The sequence below is a fragment of the Lissotriton helveticus genome, chromosome 6 (genome assembly GCF_964261635.1).
Source record: "Lissotriton helveticus chromosome 6, aLisHel1.1, whole genome shotgun sequence".
Taxonomy (NCBI): domain Eukaryota; kingdom Metazoa; phylum Chordata; class Amphibia; order Caudata; family Salamandridae; genus Lissotriton; species Lissotriton helveticus.
Genome location: NC_136067.1, coordinates 436245243 through 436265196, shown reverse-complemented (window position 1 = coordinate 436265196; position 19954 = coordinate 436245243). Strand labels below are relative to the sequence as shown.

The 19954-nt window shown below is 43.6% G+C and overlaps 2 protein-coding genes across 3 annotated transcripts in view; one reads left to right on the top strand and one right to left on the bottom strand.

Moving 5' to 3' along the window:
- The window catches only part of PXDN (peroxidasin), a 740799-nt gene that overhangs the window by 509775 nt on the left and 211070 nt on the right, over window positions 1-19954 (bottom strand). Inside the window, exons 3-4 of one of the 2 annotated variants that reach the window (XM_078647879.1) lie at window positions 17945-18016; window positions 546-617 (exon numbers count right to left, since the gene is read on the bottom strand). In XM_078647879.1, coding sequence (XP_078504005.1) covers window positions 546-617; window positions 17945-18016 — 144 coding nt within the window. The remainder of the gene's footprint in view (window positions 1-545; window positions 618-17944; window positions 18017-19954) is intronic. The other variant, XM_078647880.1, reaches the window with a different exon arrangement.
- Window positions 14107-15389, top strand: LOC144761263 (D(4) dopamine receptor-like). The gene has a single exon (XM_078646714.1). The coding sequence runs from the start codon at window positions 14316-14318 to the stop codon at window positions 15387-15389; it is 1074 nt and encodes a 357-aa protein (XP_078502840.1). The 5' UTR covers window positions 14107-14315.

Sequence of the window (19954 nt, the reverse complement as noted above, 5' to 3'; positions counted from 1 at the left end):
AAATCTGAGTGTCTTGTGAATTGTATCAGATACTTTATTTGATGACGGGGTTTATTTTGGAATGTGTGTAATGTTGTACAAGTTTCACTTCCCGTGCAAGTTGTACTGGTTCAAGCAAGTTAAAGACATTAAGTGAAAACGACTAATGTAATTGCAGGGGGTTTAAGAAATGGCATAATTGGTTTGCAGATCCAACACAAATGCACAAGGCCACACTCCGGACATTAATGCGACTACTGTACTATTCCAAAGAGGTGATGTTAAGTGAGTCATGCTTGCGACCAAAGCAGACCTTAAGGTGAACCAAGGATTAGCTTAATAAAAAAATTAATTTGAAACACTATGGAAAGCAGGAGTGATTTAGTGAAGATTTTTAGTAATTTCAGTGAAAAATATTCCAATTCTGCAGCAAAGTGCAGACATGCAATGCATGCAGAACAGGATGAAATGTGAAAGAGTTCTAAAACATGCACAGTGTGCTTGAAAGTGTATTACGCAGGTGGCACGAGGGAGATATGACTGCACAGGAAGAGGTGGGCACTTACAGTTGTTCTAGAGAGGCAAGTCCCTTAAATGCTTGCCTGTCAATTGATTGGATTTCATTCTTGTACAAATAGCTGAAACAAAACAATTAGCATTATTAGTGCACACACAGGATCACAATTAGGGTAACAAAGCATTACTTTGACAGATAAAGGACGTTTTTAGGCCACTTGAAAACAGACCATGAACACAAACAATGTACGCAAACAACTTATTTTTGGGAAAGTGACAAACTGGTTACATCTCAGTTCGACATTAAAAAATATTTATTTTGCGTCTGGATGCGTGCAAACAATAACCTACTCTGCATCGGAAGTCTGTTCCAGTACAGATTCCCTCATTTAATAAATAATGGCAAGAGGACAAAGCGACTTCAAGTAAATAAGATAACAAATACTGAACATACTCTATACATGCAAATTCTTCTGGGACCAATTGTTTAAACAAACTATTTTAAGATAAAAACAAAGTTTCGAGGTTAGTAATCAAAAGGTTCTCCAATTGTCTGGTTAGTTGCGAAGAAACATTTGTTTTACAGTACTAAATGTTAAAATAGGAAACCTGAAGCTACCACTGCGCAAACACGGCATAGGTGTCAGTTTTAGTTCGCATTTTTTTTTAAATCTAAAATGAGGCTCGACATATTTTCAACGTACTATCTAATAGCAGAAATATAAATTACGAAGATATAAGAAAGAACTAGCCAGATTTGCAGTGAGAATGAGGGGGGAAGTGGGGAGGTTGGAGCGTGAAGTCTTGTAAAGTCGAGGCAAAATGTTAGCAGCACCTTAGGAATTTTCAATCCTGCACCAGGCAAATGCTGAATACAACAGAAAAGTTGCTAAATCACAAAATGGGTATGTTGAAGACTCTCACTAAAAGTATGTCATAGATAAGTAAGTAATGTTAGTCTCAGTGACAGATTAAACTGTAGAAGACAAAGACCTGTATACCACTTGGATGCTAAGGGGTTTACTAAGCCTCCATTGACTTTCCATTGAAATCAATGGAAACTCCATGACGAGTTACCCTTGTCATTAGCGCTGAAGGGGTTAAGTGTTACAGTAACACATTATGAGGAGTAAAAATAACATGGGAAAATCTACGTTACAACTCGCTGCCAGCTTGCAGAAACAACTTTTTACCTTTTTCGATGAACTGGTGGGGATAGCTAGGGGGAGATTGTTCTCACAGCAGATGTTAACATATTGTAGAACCCAAACAGGGATAGAGAGGGAGGAGGTAGGACGCATGCGGGTGTCTTCTTTAAGCGACTAAAAAACACCCTGGGACACCTTGGTCTCAGAGACCCTGGGTTAGAAAACCACAAGAATACATTCAGGTATCCCTTCTGTTCCCATGTCCATAGGAAAACACTCCCACACATATTTTATACTACTGAGTACATCTGTATTGGTCCTGCTCTGCTTGGCGGAGATACAACCCATTGCGGTCTCAGATCATGCTTCTATTATGGCAGACCTAGACGTGGAACAGCAGAAGCCTTCCCGAAACTGGCAGCTCCATTCCACATTCAGAGACCCAGTTACCCAAGAAGAAATTGGTTCCCACATTGATGAATACTTCACCCTCATTGATGAGCCCTAACCCCACCCCCCCAACCCCTGCATTCTGGGACACTATCAAAACCTTTGTTAGAGGCCACTTCATAGTGACAGCCACAGAGCATGCTAGGCTCCACAAACCGGAGGTTAAGAAACTGGAGACTGAGATTCAGACGCTAGAAGTAAAAATACTCCAACACTCCTCCTGCTGCACCACCTGTGCCGATTATTACAGCTAGGGGCCAACTAGGCATGCACTTCATAAATAAAGAAAAGCTCTCCCTACTCCATTTAAAAAAACGCTCATATGTTTGCAGGGGCATGGTATGGACTCATTGTGCACATAGACTACAGGGGCAAACTGAAAATATATCAAAGAAATTGTCACCAATAATGGCACTCGTCAATTACACAAGATTGGGAAATTAGGCAAATTTTCCTGTTGTTCCCGATGGAGGACCATTTGGATGTAAAGCACTTTAGGGGCAAAAATCCTGATCTAAATTGGAAATAAAGCTTTCTGCCCAAAGGCTTTTTAATAACATTCCAGTAAGGCTCAGGCATGGTTTATCTGTAGAAAGAACCCCGAAAGTGAAGTTGAGTCATGGAGCCTAATCTGTTCATGTGCAACCATTTCACAATAAATTTCCTTGAGACTGTGTTTTGACAGAAACATGGAGGTGGAAGGGGAATCCCACAGGTCTGATAAACCCATTTTATTAAAAAGACCTCTTAGATCTCGCAGCCAGCTGATTTTATGGATTGGATCCAAATTATTGATATCCCTTAGGCCCTCTGCATATGCAACCAGTTCCCGTGTACACCATATTCCACACCAATACAGAATTGGCCTTAACCAGGGGAGATCCGTCAGGGCTTTCCTGCCTATATCATTCCTTAGGGGAAGAGTGGGTGTACTCTGTGGAAGATTAGTGATCACATGCAAAAACGTCTTCTCGGCAATTGTTAGCTGGGGCATGTTCTCTAGGCCCCACATAATACACATTAGAGCAAGTATCCATTTGATAGAGAGGTCAGACTGAAAAATATCACTGCACTCCATCCATCACTGAATGCTGAACAGGCCTTAAGTCATGGGATCTCTACATCAAATCGAGTCGACAAGTCAAGTACCAAACTCCTTATATGCCTATCCAATAAAATCCTGACTTCTCACCCACCCTGAAAGAAACTCCTTTCTGCAATTGGAGTGAGGGGGGAGTGTACAATAATCTCAGACATGTATGATAATAGCGGCTGAAGTCCTTTCTGCAATGCAAAGATCTGTTTGCGCTCTCAGAGAATGAGAGGCTCCATTTTTTTCAGATCCGCCATTAGGTGTAGTACTACTCTATCAGGCCTGAAGCAAACAGAGGCAATACTAGTTTGAAATGACTGATCTCGAAGTGCACAGCCACTCAGGGACAACATTTGCACTATATAAGCTGCCCATCAAACAAGACAAGCCTCAATCCTGGAAGCATAACAAAGGGTGGGAACAATCCTTAGGCTTACAATGCACCACTAGGCAATGGGACAAATTAAGCAAGGACATACATTTCTCCTCCACCTCTACACTCGGGAGGGAAACATACTGGCCATGAGTGTCACTACACACTGCACAGATTACTCTGCATGTACCACATTGCTTCCCAGAGATGCTGGAGGGGCTGTGGGGCCGCACACCTGGTGGGCCTGTCTGGGGATCCGGTGGGTCTCCAAGTTTCTGCAAGAAGTACTTACTTATCCACTTAATGCTTCTAGGCCTTAGGCTGGCACCTTTGAAAGCAAAGACAAATCATGGATGGTAAAGTGCCTTCAATGCCTGGGTGTTGCAAAATGTGCAATAGAGCCTACAATTGGAGGTGGACAAGGTTCCAACATCCATCCAGTGGTTTCATAGATTATGGACTGTATTACTATGAAAAATCTGACTTGTAACACAAACGGCACCCATCTACTGGCTGAGTTCAAGTGGGAGCCCGTCTACGAGAACCTTAGTGGAGGACCGAGAAGCAGGGCCTGCCCGCCGTGAAGCAGAGCCCGGGGCATATTTCATTTAAATTCACACAGTGGGGGTTAAGAGTACATTGCATATTTAGAAACAATGAGGAAACAGCCTGTAAAGGGGCGAATGTCAATTAATTGACTGATTTTGAAGGATGGCACTTTGGGTAGGGGGTATCCTCTGCAAGTTAGGGAATGCAGCGGAAGGGGAGACTGAAAGAAAGGTAGGGAGACTTGACGGTGTATATTTTTGTACTGATATGATTAGTGCGGGGCTATGGAGATCTCTGTAACCACAACTTGCCGACTGCCAGTGATGAAACCCATCCTTTGAAAAGGGATCAACATACTGTCATCTTCCTTTGGCTAAAAGTTAATAAAGAGATTTACACAAAAAATACATATGCTGGAAGAAAACGATTTAAACACAGATCAGGATCAAGTGAGTGAAAAGCGGGCCTCCCCTTTAATGCTTTCAATGAAGAAATGATACAGCGGAGAGTGGGTTACAAGAAAAAATAAATCCAAGAATTCTATAGAAAAATAGATTAAAACCAATCAGATGTTCCTTATATATAAAAAGATCTTAACAAAAAACATATATGGCAGGATTTGATGTGTGAGGGGAGTTTATTAAAACAAATGGGGACAGTGATGGTAAAGCATCTACTGTATCATCAAGTGAACTTTAGTGTGAGCCTAACTGAGAAGGGGGAAGTAGACAGACCTAAGGAGCCTGTGTGACATGTTAGGGTAGAGATGCTGGCAGGTGTACACTAGGCATAGCCTTTTAAATGTTGTCATCAAGCCTACACAAACAAAACACCAGTGATCTGCTTGGATCTACAATATTTTGTTTTCTCTTATCATAAATACGTTTACGCGTGTGGCATCTCTATGCATTAAGGAATTATCTAGCTATTTCTCTCCTATGAGAAAGTTTTAGGTGTCTCACTAGACTATTGCCCCCCCCCAAAAAAAATATACATAACGCACATATAGAGTGGCTTTTGGTCAGCCACTTCATCCATTAGTTTAATTGTCATTCGCATACTGCTTCCGCCCATTGCAGCATACAGCATGAAGCAGTGAGTCAGTAACTTTACCCATTAGATCCCTTCAATTTGAGTGACGGTACCATTTCCTGTGCGCCTTGTTCACATTCCCCTAAAAATTGCTACTTTATCTTCAATGACAAAGCTGGTTTCAAGGGTGCATTTTATTTTAGTTTTGTTATCTCTAAAAAACTGGCCATGCCTATTTGTTCTCTCTGTGCTTTGGCTGCCCAGTTTCATGCGATTAATTTTCAATAACTTTCCTAACTCTGGTGTTCTGAAGTAACATTGTAATTACCTGCAATGTGAGAGTTTGGGTAGGTGAGGATTTTCACAAAAAATAATAAAGTGGGAGGCAAGTCTAAATGGTTGCTATTTTAAAAATAAAAAAAATTGTCAAACAACCACATCAGCTGAAGTTTTTTTTATTTTTTATTTAAGATTTTTATCGCAAGCATATAGTAACCAAGTGTAGGTGTCAGCATATATTCTTTTTTACTTTTTGCACCATATGCTTGCAATAGAACATTTAAATATTGTAGCCTTTGCACCAGACTGCCAAAGCTAGACATATGGGCTTGACCAATGCTTGTACCCATTCTTGCAATTTGCACTTGTGATAGTGATGTACAATTTAACAGTGGTCCTTTGATGTGCTTTCCTCCAGATGAATGTTGTTTGCATACAGCACTACTTTTCTTCGACTCTCGGAACGCCCCAAGCATTGTGTGTTGTCAATATTAAGCAATACACTCTTGTTCAGAAAACGTGTTTAGAAAGAATATGGAGCTATCGATGCAACCACAAGCACAGAATGATATAAATGAAGGTTTATTTTCGTCTGGAATTCATTAACCCAGCACTAGGATTCCTTCCCCCAGTCCTGTGAAAAAACGTCCTTTCGAATGACATCTTGGTTAAGGCATTTTTAGCTCTCACTCCCTTCCTCAGATTACAGCAGTTCCCCCAGCATACACAATCTCCCACTTTCTGCCTCACAACCAGCAGAGCTTCTGAACCTCATTGTGAACAGTTTCTTTTTTTTCTTTTTGAAGTAAAGCAATCTTAAAAGGGGAGAACTCGGAATCTCCTGGGCACACAGCTCCTACCGCCGAGTTTAAAAAAACATGCTGCTTCTGCAACTAGGTTTTAGGGCTGCCTGCCAAAATGGAGAACCCATATGAAGGTTGTTGCTAGTCAATACTGCCACTTATTCAAACAAGCATTTGCAATGCAATAGGTCTCGCATTAGTAAAGTTTGAGCTATTGGTATTGTAAATGACACATTTTTATGTTTTGTTTATGAAATTAATTTAATATCTTTGTCATTTACAATGCCAATAGTTATAACTTTCGCAAATGTGACACATATAGCATTTGTACTGCAATGTGTTGTATTTACGTGACTTACATGTAGTGATTTTACAAATCACAATGGCTTTTAATTTTTTTTCAATAATTAATACTTAAATAAAAATTATTGTAATTTATAATGGCAATAGGTTAAAAGTTTGGTAAATAACTTTTGTGAAGATTATGTTCAGTGTATTTTATTGTGAAGAAAATCCAAGAACAGAAGTGAAATATTAACATCTTTTTGTTACATTTGTAATAAAGCTTGAAACATTGAGAGAACATATTTGAACCAGGTGTTCTTGAATGGTTGCACAGATTGATGCTGTGGTGGCGCCGAGTGATGTTGTGAAGGCGAACGAGTGATGCTGTGGCGTTCAGTGATGCTGTGGTAGCACATAGTGATGTTGTGGTGCCCCTGAGTGATGCTGTGGTGGTGCGGAGTGATGCTGTATGCTATGCTAAGTTTTCTTTTGCTATCCTATGTTTTGATTTGCTATGCTATGTTTTGCAATCCTATGCTTTGATTTGTTATGCTGTGTTTTGTTATGCTACGTTTTGCTATGCTATGCTTTGTTATGCTATGCTTTGTTATGCTATGCTTTGTTATGCTATGCTTTGTTATGCTATGCTTTGTTATGCTATGCTTTGTTATGCTATGCTTTGTTGTGTTGAATTATGCTATGCTTTGTTTTGCTATGCTTTGCTGTGTTTAATTATGCTTTATTTTGTTATGCTATGTTTTGTTTTGCTATGCTATGTTTTGTTGTGTTTAGTTTTGCTATCCTTCCGTAATGATTTCCAGGCAGGTTCCGCAGAAGCGTCAGGAATCTGAAGATAATTCCTCAGCCTTCCCCTACGGCCTTCCGACTCTATCAAACACTAGAGTAACGAGAGGCTCGCCAGTGGAAAACAGGGAGACAAAACAAGGAAAGGTGGGGGAAGAAAAATAGCTTGACTGTAATCTTCTGTGTGAAGAAGCGTGAACACTGCAAGAACTTCAGGTGGACGTGGGGCTGAAAGAAAGATACAAGCTTTCTAATCACAGTATCATGCAAATATAAACTTATACTTTCTGTACACAATCTCTACATACCATGAATGATTCAGGCTAAGCCGCAGAACGGATGTGTAGTGATTGTATGTCTTGACTCGAACTAACAGCTGGAGAATAACATAACAATAGTAACTCCCTTGAAACCCCTAAGAACATGAGTAAGAATGTCCTATAATGCAAAGCTCACACTTGATTCTGTAGGAGGCTCTTAGACTCTTGCCTAAGTCGAATGGAACAGGACCATACTTCAATACTAACTCCACTGTTTTGTCTGGAAGCCTATGATGCAAAATAGATAACGTTTAGGACTCAATGTACATATATAATGATCAAAAAACATATGTGTAGCGCACAGCGCTGTTACCGTGATTCTGGGTTGAGAAGTAGAAGGTCTGTGCCCCACTCGAGTCCACGCAAGTATGCTCAAACACACCTGAGAGGCTGGCCAGGAACCACCACTTGAAGGGCCAGCTGATTACAGCCAAAAATGGGGAAATGATGGAAATGATAAATGGGGAAACCACCGGATGGCGGAGACAAAGCCCGACCGCCGGGTGGTCTGCTCAAGACAACAAAAGAAACCTAAATACCTAAAAATGTTCACCCTGCGCTCGGCCAGACGGCGGAGACCAAGCCCCGCCGTCGGGCGGAGCAGGTGAGCACCGGGATAGAGGATGGGAATAATAGCCCGGCCGGACGGCGGAGAACAAGCCCGGCCGTCGGGCGGAGCCAGCAAACGAAGGAGTGGAGGTAGGGAAATACAGCCCGGCCGGACGGCGGAGAACAAGCCCGGCCGTCGGGCGGAGCCAGCAAGCAAAGGAGTGGAGGAAGGGAATTACAGCCCGGCCGGACGGCGGAGAACAAGCCCGGCCATCGGGCGGAGCCAGCACTACGGTAATGTGCAGTACAATGCACAAGTAACTGGACAAATAATTGGAAGCACAGAAGACTGCCAATGGACGACAGAACGGAGGACTTCCAACTACTATCGGGATCCGGAAATACAAACAGGAAGTCAGGCACAATAGAGCAAGACGGAACAGAGAACACTGCGGAGCTCGACGCAAGAACGTAAAGCGTCGCTCCTAGGTCTCAGGGGACTTTTATAATGTTGTCTCTAAAAGGGGCAGTACGACGGGATTCTCGAGGCATGACACCTATGCTTTGTTATGCTATGCTATGTTTTGTTATGCTATGCTATGTTTTGTTGTGTTTTGCTATGCTATGTTTTGTTATGCTATGTTTTGTTATGCTATGTTTTGTTATGCTATGCTTTGTTATGCTATGCTTTGTTATGCTATGCTAAGCTTTGTTTTGTTATGTTATGCTATGTTTTGTTGTGTTTTGTTATGCTATGCTATGTTTTGCTATGCTTTGCAATGCTAGGTTTTATGTATGCTATGTTTGGTTGTGATTTGTTATGCTATGCTATGTTTTGCTATCCTATGATTTTTTTTGTTATGCTATGCATGCTATGCTATGTTTTGTTATGCTATTCTATGTTTTGTTATGCTATGCTTTGTTATGCTATGCTGGTGAGGGTGAGGGTGAGTGAGGGTGAGGGGGTGTGAGTGAGGGAGGGCGAGGGGGTGTGAGGGTGAGGGGGGTGAGGGTGAGGGTGTGTGAGGGTGAGGAGGGTTGAGGAGGGTTGAGGGGGGAGAGGGTGGTGTGAGGGTGAAGGTGACTGGGGTGTGTGAGGGTGAGGGGGGTGGGGGGCGAGGGGGTGAGGGTGAGGAGGTGAGGGGGTTTGAGGGGGTGTGAGTGTGAATGGGTGTGAAGGTGAGTGAGGGAGTGAGTGAGGAGATGAGGTGAGTGAGGGTGTGTGAGGGTGTGTGAGGGTGTGTGAGGGTGTGTGAGGGTGAGTGAGGGTGAGTGAGGGTGAGTGAGGGTGAGGGGGTGTGAGGGTGAGGGGGTGTGAGGGTGAGGGGGTGTGAGGGTGAGGGGGTGTGAGGGTGAGGGGGTGTGAGGGTGTGAGGGTGAGGTGGTGAGGTTGAGGGGGTGTGAGGTTGAGGGGGTGTGAGGGTGAGGGGGTGTGAGGGTGTGGGTGTGAGGGGGTGTGAGGGTGAGAATTCCAGTGCTTGCTAAAAACATCTTGATGCAAGGAACTGCACAGCTATTCTTTGTTCAGCCTTCGGATATTGCTTTAAAATTAAAAACTACACTCCATCACAAGAAAACCTTAAAGCAAGCAATGCCGTCCTCCTAAATCTCGGTGATAAGATCACCCGTCTCTGTTGCTAAGGCTAATAATGAATATATCCAAGAGAATCCATAATAGTAAAACCAAAGTCTGTCGTAATCTGGAGAAACAATATGAGGTCAGCACAATCTTTCTGACGTCAAAGTTCAAAAGAAAGACTGAAAGTCAAAACGTGATTGTATAAGGTCATAGAAATTCATATGCCGAGATCCCTCATTTGAATAGAACTTCAGCGGATACGCTGAGGCTCTGTGTGAAAGATATCATGTAGGATGGCCCACGCGTAGAAAGCTGTTAGCAGCTGTAAGTAGAACTGAGGGTAATCCGTGGTTCTAGAAGCGGGTGTGCTCTATCATTGAACCAGCAGTAGGTCATTGTCCGGGTCCGGGTAGATAGAGCAGTGCACCTTTTTTCTCCTGAATTACTAAAAAAAAAACTCTGCATACATTGATGTATATCATTATGCGTTCGGCCTATTCAATCTCACTAACACACATTCATCTATACTCATCATGAACTTATGAAAATGAAAACTGTACCCATCATTTCTTTACCATTGTAGTTAAAAAGCAAAAGAAACAACCTGTTTTAAAAAGCACAGGTTCCAGTTCCCTGTGAAAAGCATGAACATATTTCCAAGCATGGAAGGTGAAAAAAACATTTACCCGGTGAGTTAATTCAGAAGTGTAAACGAAACGGAACCAGAGATGCATATGGTTCCAGCTGAGCTGAGTGTTTTCCTGTTGCGATGCAGCAGGTGCTGGTTGCTTTAGCATTGACTGAGGCTCGGAGGAACCTTTCCTGCTGCCGAGAGGGTGCATGGTGCTGCAAGCTGAGGGCTTCATGGAGGGATAATAGTAACAAGTCTCCCTCACTATCTATAAAAATGTTAACCCCTTCCCAGTGCCTTCACTCCCGCAGTGCTTTGATTTCTGTAAATGTAATAATAATGCACTTCTATTAAAGCGCGGCAGGAAGGAGCTGTGTGCGGGGGCCGCCATAAAAATTCACTTATATCAAATTGCAACAGGAGGGGACTGTTTGCGGTTGCCGCCATTGTTAATTGTACTCTCATGTTATTGTAAAAACGGATGCCGTTCGGTAACTTAAAGCACGACGCCCGGGGCCGGAGGGGGGTACGTGTGGCAGGCGCCATTGTAAGTGTGCGCAGTGTCCTTAAACAAACAAACAGGCACTGATGAGCGGCAGGGACAGCCCAAGGAAGTTACAAGATATAAGTAGTGGATCGCAAACGCAATCACACATGAGGTAATGGTGGGGGAGGGCACCACATGGACTGCAGCACGTAGCTGCATCTATGTCAATTGAAGCATTTGTTTTTAAAACAAGCATTAGCGGCAGCAATAGCGGCGAAACGAAAATGTGGGCGAGAAGGGAGGAGGAATGCCGAGGAGCCAAGGATCCAGAAGGGGGAGGAGGGAAATGCGAGCAGACTTCAAAGGGATGGGCTGAAAGGGAGGGGAGAATGCACGGAGCGCATTCCAATGAAGTCTGGTGCGAGGCGTGGGGGGGTGGGGGAGGGGGAGCAGGCATATGGGGTGTGAGTGAGGCCAAGCACGCGCCTGGGGAACCTTCACGCTCCAGTACACAACATGCATTGTGAGAAATCCGCTTGGTCAAGAGAGTTTGTTCTAACACAATAGTTTTGAGTAATAAATTACTCGACCTAGAAAGAAAGTGCAGTCTACATAAAAGTGTTAGTGGTAATTTAAGGACGTAATGACATGTATTGGTGTGGCTACCCAATGGAAAAACAGATGTAAAAAAAAAATCCTACTGTTTTTACCCGTTTCTCATTTTCAATGTCGGTTTCACCAACTTTAAATGAGCAATACTGTTCTCTATTTATCCACAGCCATACATCGGTCCCTATTAATAGAAACTCAGTCTTAAATGTGGGATTATGTCACTTTTTAGATACAAGTGCAAGTGTGGGAATACACTGCCTCTCCATTCTCCAAAAATCGGTTAGCGCAAGGACTGACATAAATCTCTTCCTATCCCGCGTTTACTGCTAAAGGCTTTGTGTTATGAAACACAAACAACGCCAAACTGACTCCATCAATGGTCTGTGCATTGCAGCGGTCTCCATGCCCTTGGCACAGTTCATCATGTGTGTGTCCCAGCCCTCGCACGACACTCTATGCAAGCGACTCTTAAGACACTGTACATTCGTCCACCTCTAGGGGTGATAAACACCAGATCAATTTCTAAACCATTTTTTAAATGCGCTTTTCTTCTCCCCTTTCAAATGGCAGAGTGCTGTGAGAAAGGAGTGTCAAATTATACTTGCACACGGTTGTTCTAGTCGTAGGGCACAATGTTGAATTCATTTATAGGAGACAGCTGCTCCTCCAGGAGGTTTTACCTTTCCACATTTTCCACCTGCTATCCAAGAGTATAGGCCAATTACAGACCAGGACCACAGGCAATTAAGTTTGTATAAATAAAATACATTCAACAACAAGACCTGATCTACGTGGGAAATCAAATCTCTCTCCACTTTCTGAGTGGGAATAGGAGTATACTTTCTCCTTCACCAACAACCCTTCATATAATGCAGGTATTGTCCTACTCATACTCGCCCTCTCATTTTAATTCTTTTTTAATTTTTCGAAAATTTTAAAAAGAAAAGAAAAAGAAAACCCCATCTCAGTAACTAGTCACCGTGTTCACCTAGAATACCCTCTACTTCAACAGGTATATATCACACAAAAATGAAGAGTCAGAGGTCAGAAATGCATTCATCGGAGACTCCCCTCAACGATTCCTGTAAGTTTCAGACAAAAGTCCACAAAATGTTTGCATGGAAATCTCTTCATGCTTTATGTTTTCATGCACTCCCCTGAAGGATTACCCTTCCTCCTACGGACTGGCTACAAAACAGTGAATTTGAGTCCTATAAGAAAATGTGCTAGAAATGTGCTTTTGCACTTGAAAAAGTTTCTCTCCTCCCAGAAAATATTCTTCCCTTTAAAGAAATCCGTTTCCTCTACAGCCACATGAAATGTAGGGTGTTTGGGGGACTTCCTCTAGGCGTTGTACACACTTTTCATGGGAGCATATTCATGCCTCAATGAAAAACATTATTAAAGCATGTGAATACCCTGCAATTTAGGAGTTTGTTAATGTTTTCCCTATAGCCACCTCCCCGCCATATACTTGTGAACATTCATGTTCCCAACCCTAACGCCATGAGTGATTAGGTGCAAGCCTAGGGTATGGACTCAGTATGCTTCAGCCACTGGTTTCCTTAAATGTGAGTGATTGCATTGTGACCATAATACACAGCTGCTTCAAAAGTAGCCCCCTTAAGTACAAGGGACTGGTAGGCCAATATAGCTTTCTATTAAGCATCTTTTTGTTTTTTTTTTCCATTTTTTTCATTTGTTTTTTGTTGAGGGCATGCAGCTTTCCAGACACTGCTACTGGTCCCTCGCTTGAGAATGTGGTGCATCGAATCTCGTGCAGGCAGGAAAAACAGCAGCAATCTTTAAAAATGGTGTTACAAAACCATTCCAATAAGAATGGTTGTGAATACACACACATGCTTGCACGAGTGGCCATCATTGTACGGTTTTTAGAAACGTACACCAAAAACAATTCAAAGATGGCTGCCCATGCATCCTACACACGTGCATTAACAGACGCCACCTTAGAATGGTTTTTGTTATAGTTTACGAAAAATCATTCAAAAGAAATAAAAACTAATAAAGCCAATAGCTCAATATTGCCAATACCTGTTTACATTTCACTCATTGTTCTTCAATTTATAATTCTTCAATTTTTTAGGTTTTGCCTAGCAAAATGCGTACGAAGTACGCATGCACTAGGAAAACCTTATGTCTTACAGTGGGGAACAGGGACTCGCCCCCTGCTCCCATTGGCTAGCTCCATAAATGGAGGCTAGCCATTGGGAGACGGCTCTGTCCGTCAATCCCGGACGCGATTCGGGGGCGTTTCGCGATGTTTTTGTAAGCCCCGCCCCTTTGTCCTGGGCCGCGCTGTCATTGGCTGCCGGCCCGGGACACCCCGTGACGTCATTCCCCGGGCCGCGCTGTGATTGGCTGCCGGCCCGGGACACCCCCCTGACGTCATTCCTGGGCCGCGCTGTGATTGGCTGCCGGCCCGGGACCTGACTTGTTTAACGTGGTAACACCCACTTCCTCCGTCAAAGGGCGCGATCACTTTCAGAACAGTCCCCTCCTGCGGCAGCAGGTGGCTCATTCGACTCAAACCCAAAAGTCCCGCCTTCATTACAACTCCCGCTTAACCAGGCGCCCTCCGGGTGGAAGTCAACCTGATTTTGTTAATGCAAAGTTGTTAATCAGTTAGGTCGGAAATACTAAAGGCCCCTTCACCGCATACCCGAAAATAGCTAAGAAAAACGTAGAACTGCATTTATGCGTAAATTATTAAACATCTCATGCGAGGTGTAGTTTAAGGCATTCTTTTGGAACAAAGATAACAACATCCCACTATCTGCTAAAGACTAAGCCGATCCGAATGACTTTATGGACACTGCAAGGGTGGGACGTCAGATCAACAGCATGGAAGAAACCCTCGTGCTTGAGGCATCGGGGGCAAGCAAGAACATCCCGAGCCACCCCCAAATCATGATTTCCCTACTGCCGTTTCTGCTAAACGCCTCGGCTGCAATCCAGAACCTGAGCTCGGGGCCCCCCTCGCAGCAGGAGGAGCTGCTGGCGGTTTCCGGGGCCCAGGGCTGGTGGCACGGCAGCCGCATGGCTAAGATCGGCATCATCACGGCCCTGGGCGGCCTCATCATCGTGGGCAACACCTTCGTGCTGATGGTCATCGCCTCGTCCGTGTCGGGCTGGTCGCGCAATTGCCGCTACATCCTCATTTTGCTGACAGGCACCGACGCGGCGCTGGCACTGCCCCTCAACCTGTACGGCAGCCTGGCACTGGAGCCCGACGCCGGAGGGCCGGACGAAGGCCCGCTCGGACCCTACTGTCACATTGTGGCCTTTCTGAACTCCAGCATCTTCGCCTCGTCCATCTATTCTCTGGCCACCATCAGCCTGGAGCGCTACGTGGCCGTCTTCTTCCCGCTACACTACAGGCGCGTCATGAGCCGGCGGCGGGTGCAGCTGCTCATCGCCGCCGCCTGGCTGCTGCCGCCGGCATTCCTCTTCCCCATCGCTATCCCCGGCGGCTCGGTGGTACGGGTCTACTTTTCGCGGGCCTCGCTCATCTGCAACCCGGACTACGCCAGTAATGTGACCTACTCGCTGCTGCTGACGGCCGTCATCTTCTTCCCCTGCTCGGCCATCGTCACCTTCGCCAACCTGCGCCTCTGGCTGGCCGCGCGCCGCCAGAGCCAGAAGCTGGGGGCGCACGACGACGACGCCTCGTGCGTCCTCGTGCCGGTCGTCATCGTGTTCTACATGTGCTGGGCGCCCTGCATGGTTACCATCCTCTACAACGGTGAGTGGCTCGTGCTGGGCCTTCAACAGAAAGACAGTTTTGCATGCTGGCAACCCACTTGGCCTAGAGGAAAGAGTAACGAGAGGCTGATTCGCAGTTCTCAGTCATTGAAACAAAGCTGGCAACTTGCCCCTTGATATGTTTGTGACTTTAGAGCAGGGCTGACTTGTCAGCCGACAGTATCAGTTCAAATGAGACTTGTAGTTTTAAGCTTACCACCACACGTGTTAACTCTATATTCACAATATGCATGCCAGAAGATGTTTGCTGATAAAGCAGGAGTGGGTGAAAATGCATGCCTTGATTTGGGGGCATATCCAGGAAGTGAGCGAAGCACACTGTATTGCTTTTGGAGTATCACAGAAGCATATTATTGTGCCAGAAAGCATGTCGTTGCCAAAAATTTGTTTCTGGAATAACATCTTGTTAAATATTGTCTCAGGTTGTATGGTAACAGCCCTTTACAGCAACCGATTTTCTATAAAAGTAGCATTTACACTTTTCTTCCAAAACATCATAAATGTAGCCAATGTGTTTCATTCCTCGCATCGAAACTTTTTCAGGGCTCATTGTGTGTGTTTTGTTGCTAAGATTCTTGCTGTCTGTATGGCACAAAGAGTAAGAATTGTGTGTGTTTTTTTTAATTTGTTTCCAAGTCATACCTCAAATTTTAACACAGGAGATGACCATAGTTGAACTTCTATTTCTTCTTTTCGGACCAATATTGTGTACAATTGTGTGTAGGCCTTCCAACCAATATCTGAACTAGCTGTGCGGTGATTGGTTGAGGCAGATTGTATTCAGCTCCAAAACATAAATAAACGGATTAGGGATCCAGGGGAAGGACAGCCAACATTATGACGGTGTTTTTTTTTTATGGGGGGGGGGGGCGTTTGTACGGCGCTATTGCACTGTTATGTGGACCGCAGGTCCAACACGGCAGTAGAAGAAAAGCCAGTCTGTCCAGTATTGTGCCAGACGTTTTGGTCTCCTCATGGCCCATCAGAGCGCCTAGCCTGCATACCTTCCACCTCTCTGGGACGGTGATGTTCAGGGGCCATAGAGCGTGAACGTATTTCAGGTACTTCGTATATAAGTTTCCATGTCGTCTCTTTTGATTTTTTTTGGGTGGACGGACCACTTCAGGGTTGAAAATTTAGGCCAATAACACATTGTAAGATGCTGTTTAGAGTTAAATGTGCCTGTGTTTTAATTTCTTTATTGAACCAAATTGGTCAGATATCTGAGCTTGTCTCTGGAAAGTTTGTTTATAACCGAGGACGATGCAAAACAAGCGATACACCAGACCACTTATGCTGCTGTGTCCTTCATGAATTTAGTCATTCATTCCATCTGACGCTGATAAGGGAATGGTTTACACTTAGACAGACACAGAAGGACAAGCCGGGGGAAAAAATAACATCATTGTGTTTTTTTCCAGCAGGATTTCTACATCCTGTATTGCTGAGAGCAGCATTCTTTACTGCAGCTGCCTTAAGGTTGCTTATAGAAAAGAAAAGTAGGATACAAACTAGACCCCAAAAACTTTCAAGAGCAATGTAGTAGTGAGAAAAAATGTTTTTCGCAAATATGTGCCGAAATTCTGGCTCTCCAAAGCAGCGTGCAATAGAATGTCTGAATCCATGTGGTAAATCATACTTTTATGCCCTCTCTGTGGGGGACTTATACCCATGTGTCTGTATTTCTTGATGAATTATTTCTACCACAAATTAGGTATATTGGATTGTTGGCACTGTGATAACATTGTCACATGCGACAGTAGTGAGCATGATTGGTGAATGAAACAATACATTTACATTACATTTAGGCAATTGCTGATTTTGTGGGCAAAATAATATCAGGTGCGCTTTAAGCAAGACCCATAGCTGTGGAGCGGTGCCTAGGGTATTTTGAAACTGAACACATTGGCCTTCAGTTCTGTCTTGAAAGTGAGAAGGAATAGTAAACTAAACAAATCTTTGGGGAAGGTGTTCCAGTGGAAGACTGGTATTAATTTGGTGTGTCCGAGTTTTGAATGTGTACTGCAGCTATATAATTTATATTTGCTGTTCGAAGAGCTCAACATACGGGTTGTAGCAAGATGGGTGTTGGGTTGGGTTAGCAACCGTTTTCAATATATCAAATGTATCTAAGTGCTCGTGAAATGTGTTGTTATCGTTCTACCTTTAATACAGTGCTTAGAAACAATACGTGTAAGGTATCGTCCATTTGCGAGAGATTAAGCTATTGGCATTCTAAATGACAATACCATTAATTTATCTGTTTTCAAAACCAACACATAAATAAAATAAATTGTCATTTACAATGCCAATATCTCTAACTTTTACAAAGGCGAAACCGTTGCATTGTAAATGCTTGTTTCTTTAATGGTATTTCCTTTTACTTGCCTTTTTATAGGTATCTGTTTAGACTGTGGATTGTCATAACTAAAATCATTTGTATCTTGCGGTCATTACAAAATCCTTATGCCAGGGTGCTTCGTTCCCAAATATACCTTATGAGCGTGGACTAGAACACGTCTCTGATCACACATATGTTTCTGCAAAGTTTACATCATTTACCTCTTAATTTCTCAGTGCGATCTGTTGTCAACTTTAGGTATATCCGATTCCAATGAAGCGTGTGCGATGTGTAAATTACAACAGAAAGACAAAAAAATTAATTTACTTACAGATATTTTAGATTTTCAAGGTCTTCGAATGCACCAGCAGGTATCCTTTTGATCTGATTGTTGTTTAGAAGCCTGCAAACAAAACCAAAATATTTAAATTCTTTATTTTGATTGAGCAACTTTATATGATGCTTCATGAATTATTTCCTTGATGGCTACCTGTTTGGCCTAGCCAGTGCTTAATTTGTAAAGTAAAGAAAGCCGGTGGCCAATACTCTGCTCAGGCTGCATCTGGTGCTATTAAATGTCAATGCCCCCAAATACCAGCTCTGTGCATTCTTCAATCCCCCTCATGCCTCTTGAATCCACTACTCTTGCTGGTTCCTGTATTCACCCTTTGTAACAGAATTTCCGTCTTTCTCTTCCTCCTTTTCCCTTCATGTGTTTTCCCTCTCATGCTCTCAGGAAATATTCAATATAGCCTTATAGCCCGCCGTAGAGGGCTATACCGGCTATTAAAGGCCCTCTCCAGCATTAAAGGCCCCGAGCCGAAGGCGAGGGCCTTTAACAAGGGAGAGGGACTTTAATAGCGGTATAGCCCATCTACGAAGGGCTATAAGGCTATTAGAACATTCTGTCACTAGAGGACAGAATGTTCTAACAAAAAAACAAAGCCTTTTGGGAGCGTGAGGGGATTGGAATCACCTCAGGTTCCCTGAAGCCTTTGTTCACAGCCAGAGCTGTGAACAAAGAAACATTGGAATGTTGGTGCTCCAGGCTTATATCAGCCATTATAAGCCCAGAGCACTCCATTGTTTTCAATTGAGCTCCCAACATTCCAATGTTCTAATATAGCCTTATAGCCCGCCGTAGAGGGCTATACCGGCTATTAAAGGCCCTCTCCAGCGTTAAAGGCCCCGAGCCGAAGGCGAGGGCCTTTAACAAGGGAGAGGGACTTTAATAGCGGTATAGCCCATCTACGAAGGGCTATAAGGCTATTAGAACATTCTGTCATTAGAGGACAGAATGTTCTAACAAAAAAACAAAGCCTTTTGGAAGCGTGAGGGGATTGGAATTCCCCCAGACTCCCTGAAGCCTTTGTTCACAGAAAGAGCTGTGAACAAAGAAACATTGGAATGTTGGAGCTCCAGGCTTATACCAGCCATTATAAGCCCAGAGCTACTCCATTGTTTTCAATGGAGCTCCAAACATTCCAATGTTCTAATAAGGAAAAATACATGCAGGTCCCCAAAAAGGAGTGACAGTGGCCCTCACCAGCAACCACCAGTTCAAATTAAGCACCACCTACCAGAGTGTCTCTTCTTTTAGGATCATTGTCAACAGTGAACTAATGGATTATACAGATCTTCAATAGTCAAATTACAGTTTGGGAAGATAGACCAAAACAACTCTTCAATTCAACCTTTAAGTTACCACTGCATGGCCTTGCTGGGCCAAAGACAAAATGAACAAAAGAACATCCAATAGTTTTAAAGGGTCAATATTACAAAGACCCCCAACAAAGAAAGAGGTTGAGGTACGCCACCGCACACCCTCTACAATAATAAAGGTAAATACATCAGAGTACAACGGTCAACAGTAAAAGGCCAATTTTGGACCGTATCAAGTTATGAAAATGGTCCTAAAAGAAACCACTTGGGATCACAAGGGGAAATATTGTGATCCTACAGTGCCAATTAGAATGGATGAGGAGGTCTCACCCACTAGTTGCAACATGATTTATTATCAGCAACTTCATCCTACCCTGGTAAGATGGTACTACCAGGAAAGACTTAACCTCATTCAAAGGGAGCTCATGATAAAAGCTAACTGGACTAAAAGGGATCCAGATAACCTAAAAATACCTTAAGGTAAAACAAGGGTAATTGCTTTAATAGTGTGCACCATACGTACAGATAAAACCAGCAAGGGGGATGGTATGTAGGTACAATGACACATCCATGTTTCTGCCTACAAATATGCCAATACGGGTCAGGAGCATATGAGAGTGCCAAGGGAAATGCCTATCTCTACTCATTGCACTAAGTGAGCAAGTGTGAAGTGCAGAGT

Coding starts and splice junctions, on each gene's coding strand:
- LOC144761263 (XM_078646714.1), top strand. CDS start 14,316: ATGGACACTGCAAGGGTGGGACGTCAGATCAACAGCATGGAAGAAACC.